The 11,062-nt window shown below is 40.3% G+C and overlaps 1 protein-coding gene across 1 annotated transcript in view; it reads left to right on the top strand.

The window, feature by feature from the left end:
* Window positions 1-2,433: 2,433 nt before the first annotated feature.
* The window catches only part of LAMA3 (laminin subunit alpha 3), a 256,665-nt gene continuing 248,036 nt past the window's right edge, over window positions 2,434-11,062 (top strand). The window contains exon 1 of the mRNA XM_078060502.1: window positions 2,434-3,464. Within this exon, the coding sequence (XP_077916628.1) occupies window positions 3,189-3,464 (276 nt within the window). The 5' untranslated portion in view covers window positions 2,434-3,188. The remainder of the gene's footprint in view (window positions 3,465-11,062) is intronic.

Genomic DNA, 11,062 nt, shown 5'->3' with positions numbered 1-11,062 from the left:
TTTTTGAGAAACTGCCCAAGTGTTTTCTAAAGTGTCTGCACCATATTACATCCCCTCAGCAATGTATGAGGGTTCCAATTTTTCCATACCCTCACCAACACTTGTTATTATTTGTCTTTTTGATTACAGCCATCCTAGTGGGTGTGAAGTGGTACCTCATTGTGGGTTTGATTTGCATTTCTTTGATGACTAATGATGTTGAGCATCTTTCCATGTGCTTATTGGTCAATTTTTATATCTTCTTTGAAGAACTGTCTATTCAAAAAATTTTTTTCAGTCATCTAATTTTTTTTTTTAATGGCTTAGTAGAGTACTTTATTCTGGATATGACTCTCTTATCAGATATATTATTTGCAAATATTTTCTTCCACCTTTGGGTTGTCTCTACACTTCTTTTAATGGTGTCCTTTGAAGTACAAAAGTTTTTTTTTTTTTTTTTTTTTTTGAAGTACAAAAGTTTTAAAATTTGATGAGTTTCAATTATTTTTTCTTTTGTTGCATGTGCTTTTGATTTCATATCTAAGAAACCATTATCTAATCCAAAACCACAAAGATTTACTCTTATGTTTTTGTCTAAGAGTTTTATAGTGTTAGCTCTTACATTTAAGTCTTTGATCCATTTTGAGTTAATTTTTGTATATGGTGTGAGGTAGGCATCCAACTTGATTCATTTGCATGTGGATAGCCAGCTGTCCTAGCACCGTTTATTGAAAAGATTACTCTTTCCCCATTGAGTGGTCTTGGCACTATAAAAATGGTGAAAATTGAGTGACCATAAATGTAAAGGTTTATTTCTGGACTCCCACTTCCATTCCATTGATCTATATGTTTATCCTTAGGCTAGTACCACACTCTCTTGATTACTGTAGGTTTGTGTTAAGTTTTGAAATTGGGGAAGTGTGAGTCCTCCAATTTCGTTCATCTTTTTCAGGATTGTTTTCGCTGTTCTGGATTCTTCACATTTCCACATGAATTTTAAGATCACCTTGTCAATGTGATCTGCAAAAATATTGCCTGGGATTTTGGTAAGGATTCTGTTGAATCTGTAGAGTGCTTTAGGGAATACTGCCATCTTAACAATATTGTCTCTCAATCCATAAACATGGGATGTCTTTCCATTTCTTTAGATCTTCTTTCTTTCCAAGAGTTTTTTAGTTTTCATTGTATAGGTCTTGCACTTCTTTTGTTAAATTTATTCCTAAGATACTATTCTTTCTGATTCTATAGTAAATGGAATTGCTCTTAATTTAATTTTTGGATTCCTCATTGCTAGTGTTTAGAAATACAATTGATTCTTGTACATGTATTATTTTATATCCATTTTTTTCTGTTAAAATATTGTGAACATCTTTCTATGTCAGAAAATATAGTTCTATAACATCATTTTGGTGACCCTGTAATATTTCACTTTAATATTTTATTTAATAAAAATATTTAATAGAAATCCACTGTAATATTTTATCTAACCAGCTCTTTACTATTAGACATTTAGGTTATTTTAAATTAAAAAACAAACTAAAATAACTCTGATACATACTTGCCACTAAATTTTTGCAAACTTTCTTAATTATTTTCTGGATATAAATGTCCACAAGTGGAGTTTTTAGGGCAAAATATATGCACATTGAAGTCATTTGCTAAGTGCTGCAAACATTGCCCACCTGAAAAGTTATACATTTTGTTTTTGTTTTTGTTTTCAACCAAGGCTGTGATATTTGATTCCCTTAATTCTGTTTTATTTAATTAATTTATTTATTTTTAAAAAAGCTTTCCTAGTTTGATAGGTGAAAGATTAGTCTCATTGGTGCTTTGCTTGCATTTCAATTCCTAGGAAAGTCAAAAAAATTTTCATATGTTTATTCCCCCTGCTAACTATCTTAGGTTTCCTAGCCTTGAGTATTCCACTGTTTATAGTTTTGTGAAAGCAATTTGTATATTAAAGTTATAAATCCTATGTCCTTTCTGGTAGACATTCTCTCCTCATGTGTTTGCCATTTTTGTTTAGTTATGGTGCTTTTGGATATACAAAACTTTCAGTTTCTCTGTCAACTTATCAGTCCTTGTGGTTTCTCCTTTTGGTGTTATACTCACAAATTCCTTTCCCCCTCTTTTTATTTTTGAAGAACGAACAAGATTAAGCCTTCTTCCTAGCACATATCCCAGTATTTAATAAATATGCTGGTCACTTCTCACTCCTTTCAACTGTACGGTCTTTTATGGCTATCTCAATCTTTGTTCAAGCAATGTTCTCACACCCTCCCTCTTTTCCCCTTCTCCTTCCTCGACAGCTCCAACCCTACTTCTCAGAGGCACTCCGGTCAGTCCTGGCCGGCAGCAGGGACACTCTCCCTGAAATGCTTAGAACCCCTTAAGAGGGCTCGGTTTTGGGGAGACATCCTGCAAAGAAGACCAAATCTCGGCCCCGGGATGGGTGTGTCCTCTGCTCAGACGCCAGGGCGACAGCTCCAGTAATTCGCTCAACATCTCTCAGTTTATCTGTAAAATTTAGCAGATCGGGCATCTAAAGACTTTCCTCCAAGGTGTTTTCGCAGCTTGGCAAACTACAACCTGCGCTAGCGGTTGTCTTTTAAATGTGCACGTTCCGCCACTCCCCATTCCCCGTGAGCTCCTTCGACCCCAGACTCCGAATGTGGTTGTAGTGCCACAGATATTATTGGCGCACAGAGTTGGAGAAATTGACGCGACCTGTCTTTTGACAACTGAGACGTCCGGGAAACCACAATGCCTTTGATGTAAGCTCTGCAGGCAGTGCCAATTTGCTCTGACGTCTCTCTCACCCAAGCCTTCCCCCTTGTCCGAGGTCCAGAGCTGGCTTTCATGACTGGTCTGAGACCGTGAGTCGCTGGAGAGGAGAACTCTGATTTCTGAGCGGGGCGTGGGAAGGTGGGGCGGTCGCGGCCCCCGCCTCAGCCGCCCGGGTGAGAGCCCGGGAACGCCTTTCGCTCTCCCCGCCCGCGAAGTTTGCAGGGCGCAGCGCGCTGCAGAGAGCTGGCCTGCCGGCCCGAGGCTGGGCGCTGTCAGTTCCTGCTCCAGCCGCGGCAGGTTCCACACCAGAGAAGCCGCCCGCACGCCGCGGGCTCCCGGCGCGTGGGGCGGGGGCGCGCATCGGCCGCCGCCCACGCCCAGGGGCTGAGCTCGCCCCTCCCGGGAGGATCGTGCGCTGCAGGATGGCGGCGGCCGCGCGGGCTCCAGGCTGGGCATCCAGGCTAGTCCTGCTGCTCCTGCTGCTGCTGCCGCCGCCCGCCGTGAGCCCCGCTCGGGAGCCCCGCGCCGCGGCCCGGCTCAGCCTGCACCCGCCCTACTTCAACCTGGCCGAGGCGGCGAGGATTTGGGCCACCGCCACCTGCGGAGAGCGGGAACCGGGCGGCGCGCGGCCCCGGCCCGAGCTCTACTGCAAGTTGGTGGGGGGCCCCACCGCCCCGGGCAGCGGCCACACCATCCAGGTACGGTCCTGGGAGCGAGCGAAGGGGGCGGGGGGCGAGGGGCGGGCCCCCTCCCCGCGCTGGCCAGCGACCCGGAGCAGAAGGAGGGGGCCCTTTCCCCGCGAGCGCTAGGGATCCCAGGCGACCGGGAAGGGCTCCCCCAGGCCCCGCGCGGGCCGGCGACCCTGGGAGGTGGGCTCGGTGCCCCGGAGCGATCCTGCGGGAGCTCCTCTCTTGCCAGTTCGCCGCCCGAGGCCGGGACCGGTAGAGCGCGCGAGCTAAGTGAAGGCTGAGGTTAAGTTTGCGGGCGCAGCAGAGAAAGTCCCGAGGTGCGCTCCGGGGTGCATGGAACCGTCGCCCCATCCTGCCTCCGTCACTCAGGTAGCGCCCGGCCAGGCCATGAGTGCCCCTCCCCCCCCAACTTCACTGGCGCGCCTCCTTCCAGGCCCTTCTGTCTCCCCGACCTTATTCGGAGAAGTTGGTAGCAGTGGGTTTCCGTGGCGTGTTGGGAGAGAACTTTTAGGTTATATCTGCAGCATCACTCCGATGGTGCCCCTCACGGCACTGCCCGAAGCGCCACCGCTCAGGGTCACTGGGGCGAATGAGACTTGAAATGGGCAGAGATGGACACGGCGCTCAGGGGCCATCAGACTCATCCCGCGAACACCTGGTGTAAATGATAGTGTTGCTGGTGCTTAATCAGCATCTGGAGGTGTGCCAGGTCTTTACACAGGGCCCCTCACAACAGCTCTGGGAACCGGAGCGGGTGAGCAGGTTAGGAAACGTGCCAGAGTCTTAACGTAGGGCAGCGGGATTTGAACCCAGTCCTGACTGGAAATTCTCTTTACACTGAGCCGTGATTCATAATTGCCTCCCTTGTTCTACTGGGAACTATTGCTGAGGAATGGGAAAGTGCTGCCGGAAGAGGGAGTAATTTTGGAGCTTGGGCTGCAAAAGCAAAAGATTGTCATTGAGAATCTAGGTCATGGTTTAGAAACTCTTGGTTGCGCACTTCCATAAATGACAAATTGTTGAACATGCAATGCCAGTAAGTGCTTATTTACTTATAAATTATATGCATGTATTGCTTTATTAATATATTGTGTGTACTAGAAGACAGGCAAGAATAGAAATAAAAAGATAAAATAACAATGATGAAAATACTTTTAAATTTTCTTTATTAACAGTGCCAAATAATTTTGCTTTCTCTAAATATTTAATTTCTGATTGTAACTATTTATAAATATACAAATGTAATTATGTATATCATTATTTTTGACAAGTTTAGCTTAGCACTTACGATCTGGCAATTCAAGGTTGGTTTTACATTAATAGTTGAAATTAGTAGTTGTCATAGCTGAAAAGATACCTCAAAAATCTGTAGATTCAAGGAGAAGGACCACTGCATTGACCAGTGAGCTCCAGAACCAGCTACATAATTCACAGAGCCCAGTGCAAAATGAAAATCTGAGCCCCTTGTTCAAAGATTATGAATTTCAAGATGGTGATAGCAGAGCATCAAATTAAGTGAGGGGCCTTTCAGAGCATGGGGTTCTGTGTAACTGCACAGGTCTGATACTGTCTGAATTCACTAAATCATGGTACTCATATTTCTGCCCCATCCTTCAATCATTCTAAAAATTTTTTAAAGTAGACACTTGACCAGTCAATGTTTGCTTTTCAGGTGGCATTCAGTACTTCCTGGTGGGAAGGTATTATGTTTTAATGGTTTAAAAAAATAGATTCAAAACTCACTGCAAGTAGTTTTCTGGAAAATATTAAAATACATTACAAAATTATGTGTCCAGGTTTTTAAACTGTGCAAATAGGAGAACTTTCAGAGTAACCCAGTTCCGTCTTTTCAGCAACAAAAAAATGAAACATTTCCAAACATCTATTTTCCAAAACACTCTTTTCAAAAGCGTACATTTCTTTAGAATAGTATTTGCTTTTTCACACATTGTTGAAACAACACCTTTACTTTGGTAGGTACCTCTATTTTTGGTAAATATTTATCAGGTGGTGTATTACTGGCAGCTACTTGTCATCCCAGAAAAAGCAAATTTGGAATTTTTTGTGAAAAAAAATTGTGACTCATCTTTAAATTTCAAAGTCTTTTAAGTACTTTACCATGAGATAAGCAGTAGATCTGTGTCATCAAAAGAATTTCTTTGTCACTCCTCATTTTAGTACAAGATTGGAACTGTTCTGCTGTCTAGGGGAATAGAATCCCCATGTCCACTTAACCAGGCCCACGTAAGCTTCGCTGTGTCATGGTCAGATGAGAGCCTGATGGAACCCCTCCTCCTCTTCCCTTGGGCAGACAGACACTCAGGACCATTGTGACCAGCTGACTTGTGGACGGGGTAAAGGCCCTAAGCAGTCTGCACATTAAATACTAGTCAAACTGAATTTCTTCATTTTTGAAGAAATGACGTTTCGATAGTCCCTTCTGGCCACTGCATTGGATTGCCTGGCACATCCAACTTTGGAGAGAGCTGTTCTGACTATGGGAAGAGTAAATGCAAGGGGAAGAAATTTTCAACTGTCTCCTCTCCCCTAGATTTGCCAAGGAATGGGCCAACCTTCATTCTCTGCAACTTGCATTTTCTTTTGAGTGCTCATAGGTTGGTACTACTGTCTTGGAGGTGCAGAAAAGTCATATTTTCTGTTCTGATTGAGTTTCCAGGATAGGTCCTCAAACCTTGGTTCACAGTCCTAGATAAGAGTAGGAAGTGGCTTTTCTGAGGTCATTCAGCAGACTGTATTTCTAGGCCAAGCTATAGCCTGTGGAAAAAGGATGCCATCTGGTGTTATACCTTATTCTTCCCTAAAAATAAAGGGTGAACAAGAGCTCTGCTGAATAGTGCTTTCTGCTTTCACAGCTGAGGGCTTGAAAAGATGTACTGATTGCTGATGTGAGAGGCTCTTACCTCATGAGGACAGAAGTGTGTTGGAGATGAGACGGGGAAAGGGAGTTCTAGAAGCTGGGCTATTAGATGCTCACTCTAGCCCAGTGTTGGCAGCTGCTGGTGCAGACCCACCTTTTAGGAAACTGAGGGGTGATAGGAGAAGGGTGGGAGGTTATGACTGATCAGTTGGTTGTACCCGAATGATGATTATCTTGAATCTGTTTATGCTCAAGTTGGGAAATGGAGAAGAGTTAACTAAAACAGTTCTGTTTCTTTGAGCTTTCTAAAAATAAATCTTTAGGGCCAGCCAGGATTCAGAATTTCAAGCTGGAAGGATTTTGCAAAAAGATGTAAAAAAAATGAGTAAAAATCACATCTTAGAATAAAACCTGGGTTTATGGTCCTGACTCTATAATAATAATGCTGATTCTTGAATGGTAGCATGTGTCAATAGGTAGGGCATTTTAAAAGTCTGAATTTTGTTTATTGTGTGAAAAATGTTCACTGTGGTTTCTCTGGATTTAAAATTCATTAAATAAGATTTTATATACTTGTTACTGCTCAGACATTAAGTTTTTGGTGTTTGAGAGTTCTTTGATTCAGGGATTTTGTCTGTCTGGTTCATAGCTGTATCCTGTGCTTAGCACAAAGCCTGGAACAGTATATGTGCTTAGAAAATACTGAAGGAAAAGATAGTGTAATGAAGACACAGCTAAGGACTGTAAAGAAGTTAATGTAAAGAATAGACAAGAAAAATGCATAAATTAATTCTATTCTGCTAAGAAGTTAAGTATGACTGAAATCTACCACACTTTATGCTTCAATTTTAAATGTTTCCTTATCTATGGAATCATAGGTATGATTATTATTATTTACTGACATCTGATAAAGATGATGGTAAAATGTAAGTGGAAGGCGGTATTGAAAATACAACCTTGTGTTTGGTTTAGCTTGGCATAAACACTACACTCAAAAGGAGTGACGTGAACATATTTACCAAACATACGATGTCGATTTTGTTCAACACATCTTTCGTTATGTTCCTTCATTACATTATAATTTATGCACAGGAATGTGTATCTAGTCTGAATGAAAGTGGTAGAGAAGTGCACACATGTGAATTACAGCCAAGAGCAAGAATGCTTGCCACAAAGCGGTCTAGGTTGTGTGTTTGTGTAACTTGGACTAATGGCCATAAACAGGAAACTCAATTTCACTAAGGCTGTTTATAGAACCATTGTGAAAGAGAAACCATTTGTTAGCTTCAACAAGGGCCTTTTCCTTTGTGAAACTGATAGGAAAGTCTTGAGCAAAGGCTGAGAAATCAAAGACATATACTATTCCGTTGATATATTTGTAACAATTCTTAGCGATAAGAGTCATTTTGAGACTTCAGACAAATGACTACAGTCAGCAATTTAAAGATGAATGATCCTTTTTAAAAATGATTTTCCTAATAGTTCCGTGTGAACATTAGCTGAAGTTTAGCAATGAAAGTTTATGTGCAAATCATTCAAAGAAGACAAACATAAATGTTTTCCTTTGGAGAGCCATGTTCACTCACCAGCAAAGGAACATGGTTCCACACACCAGAATGTCAGCAATTTAAATTTTTGCTTCAACAAATCACAGATTACTGGAGCTCATGGATCTTCAGGGTTGTGGAAGGTGAATAGTTGGAAATGGGGATGTTCAGTCCTTGAATTGCAGGATTTTACTTCATGCTCTGAATTACCTGTGCCGTTGAGAACATGGATCATTTAATCTGAGAAAAAGAAGTAAATAGTCATAAGGAAAGAGAAAGACAAAAGGTTATTAATTTCAGCCCCTCACTTATGAGAAAACTATACTTACTTAACCCATTACAGAAAGTTAGCTGTGTGCATTTTACATCTTTAATGCATATATGAATGTGAAAACTACACATTTTCTTCATATTTTTTTTTTTTTTTACCAAAACTAGATTGAAGTATGTGAGTCATTTTTAACAGTTTTATTGAGGCATAATTTAAATACTATAACATGCATCCATTGTAGGTGTGACTTAAATATTTTAAAATAAATTTATAGAGTTGTGCAACTATCACTAGAATCCAGTTTTAGAACATTTCCATCAGCTCCAAATTTTCTCTTGTGTCTACACACTCAATTTCTGCATCTATTTCCACTACTATGATTTCTGTCTCTAAAAATTTCTCATTTCTGTAAATTTCATATAAATGGAATTATACAATATGCGGTCTTTTGTGTCTAACTTTTTTTTAAGAGGGGGAGGAGGGTGGTAGGGGCAGAGGGAGAGGTAGAGAGTCTTAAGCTGACTCCACACCCAGCGAGGAGCTGGACGCGGGGCTTGATCTCACGACCCTGAGACCAAGACCTGAGCCGAAATCAATAGTTGGATGCTTAAGTGACTGAGCCACCTGAGCGCCCCTTTTGTGTCTGACTTCTTTCACTAGGCATAATGATTTTGAGGTTGTTAATATTGTTGTATGATTTAGTAGTTTGCTTCTTTTTATTGCAGAAAATAGTATGCCATTGTATAGCTATACCTCATTTTCTTTATCCAAATCATGGACATTTGGACTGTTTTTAGGTTTTGGCTACTATAAGTAATGCTGCTATGAACATTCACAAACAAATCTTTGTGTGGACATAAGTTTTCAGTTTTCTTGGGTTGATTCCTAGGAGTGGAATTGCTGGATCACATAGTAAATTTATGTTTAAGTTTTTGAGAAACTACCAATTATTGAAATGGAGTACTGATGTCTCCAATTAATGTTATGGAACTATTTGTCCCTTCAGTTCTGTCAATTTTTGCTTCATGTATATTTGAGGCTTTTTTTGTTTGGTATAGATATATTTACACTGTTATATCTTCTTGAACGATTGGCCCTTCTATCAATGTGTCATGTGTGTCTTTATCTTTTGTAACAATTTTTGACTTAAAGTTCATTTTGTCTGATATTAGTATAACCACCCCATCTCTCTGGATTATCATTTGCATAGAATATCTTTTTTTGTCCTTCAATTTTCAATTTATTTGTGTCTTTGGATCTAAAGTGAATCTTTTGTAGATCTGCATTGTGGCTTTTTTTTTTTTTTAAATCCATTCTGCAAATTTTTGCCTTTCCGTTGGTAAGTCTAATCCATTTACATTAAAGTGATTACTATAAGGAGGGCCTTACTTCTGCTATTTTGCTATTTGTTTTCTATATGTCTTATATTTTTTGGTTCCTCAATTCCTCTGTTACTACCTTCTTTTGTGTTTAATTTCTTTTTCTTTTTTTTTTTTTAAGATTTTATTTATTTATTTGACAGAGACACAGCGAGAGAAGGAACACAAGCAAGGGGAGTGAGAGAGGGAGAAGCAGGCTTTCCACTGAGCAGGGAGCCTGATGCGGGGCTTGATCCCAGGGCCCTGAGATCATGACCTGAGCCAAAGGCAGACACTTAACGACTGAGCCACCTAGCCGCCCCTAATTTCTTTTTCTAATGAACGATTTTCATTTCCTCCTCATTTACTTTTCTATATATTTTAAAATTATTTTCATAGTGGTTACTCTGGGGATTACAATTAACACCCTAAGTTTGTAACAGTCCAGTTTGAGTTGATATCAGATTAGCTTCAGTAGCATCTAAAACTCTGCTTCTATACAGGTCTGTCCCCCCTCTTTATGATGTTATTGTCACAAATTAGATCTTTACACACTGTTGCCCATTGACATAAATATATAATTATTGTTCTGTGCATTTGTTTTGTAAATTGTATGGGAAAAACCAAAAATCCAATAATTCTGGCTTTTGTATTTATCTATGTAGTTAACTATACTGGTGTTTTTTATTTCTTTGTATGGCTTTTAGTTATTGTCTAGTATCCTTTCATCTCAGCTAAAGGACTCCTTTAGCATCTCTAGCCTTTTAGCCTTCAATAGGGCAGGTCTACCAGCAACAAACTCCTTCAGCTTTTGTTTATTTGGGAATGTCCTAATTTCTCCCTCATTTTTGAAGGATAATTTTACCAGGTATGGCATTCTAGACGACAGTTTTTTCCTTTCAACATTTTAAATATATCATCTCAATGCCTTCTGGCTTCCATGGTTTCTGATGAAAAATAGGCTGTTAATCTTATTGAGGATCCCTTGTATGTGATAAATTGCTTCTCTTTTTCTGTTTTCAAGATTTTCTCTTTGTCTTTTGACAGTTTCATTGTAATGTGTCTTGGTGTGGATCTCTTTGAGTTTGTCCTTCTTGGAGTTTGTTAAGTTTCTTGGATGTGTAGATTCATGTCTTTAATCAGATTTGGGATGTTTCATTTCTTCCAGTATCCTTTCTGCCTCTTTCTCGTTCTTCTGTGAGACTCCCATAATGTGTATATTGGTCCATAGGTCAAGGTCCTACAGGTGCTTTGAGCTTTGTTTATTTTTGTTCATTCTTTTTTCTTTCTTATTCTCAGGCTAGATATTTTCAACCAACTTATCTTTAAGCTCACTGATTATAAGTTGTTGTAGGTTTTTGAATAGATTCCAGAGTTCTGAAAATGTTCATTTTGACAGCTTTTTTTGTGAAATTAATTGTTGCTTTAGTGGAGGAACAGATCCTTGAAGCTCTTCCCTCTGCCATTTTTGTTGACATCCTTACATCTTCTTTTTGAGTGCATCCTTGCTTTCTGGTACTATAACATGTTCCAGGGCCATTTTTAATTTTTTT

The sequence above is a fragment of the Halichoerus grypus genome, chromosome 13 (assembly GCF_964656455.1).
Source record: "Halichoerus grypus chromosome 13, mHalGry1.hap1.1, whole genome shotgun sequence".
Taxonomy (NCBI): domain Eukaryota; kingdom Metazoa; phylum Chordata; class Mammalia; order Carnivora; family Phocidae; genus Halichoerus; species Halichoerus grypus.
The sequence above is the reverse complement of the archived record's forward strand: the minus strand, read 5'-3'. Positions and strand labels throughout refer to the sequence as shown.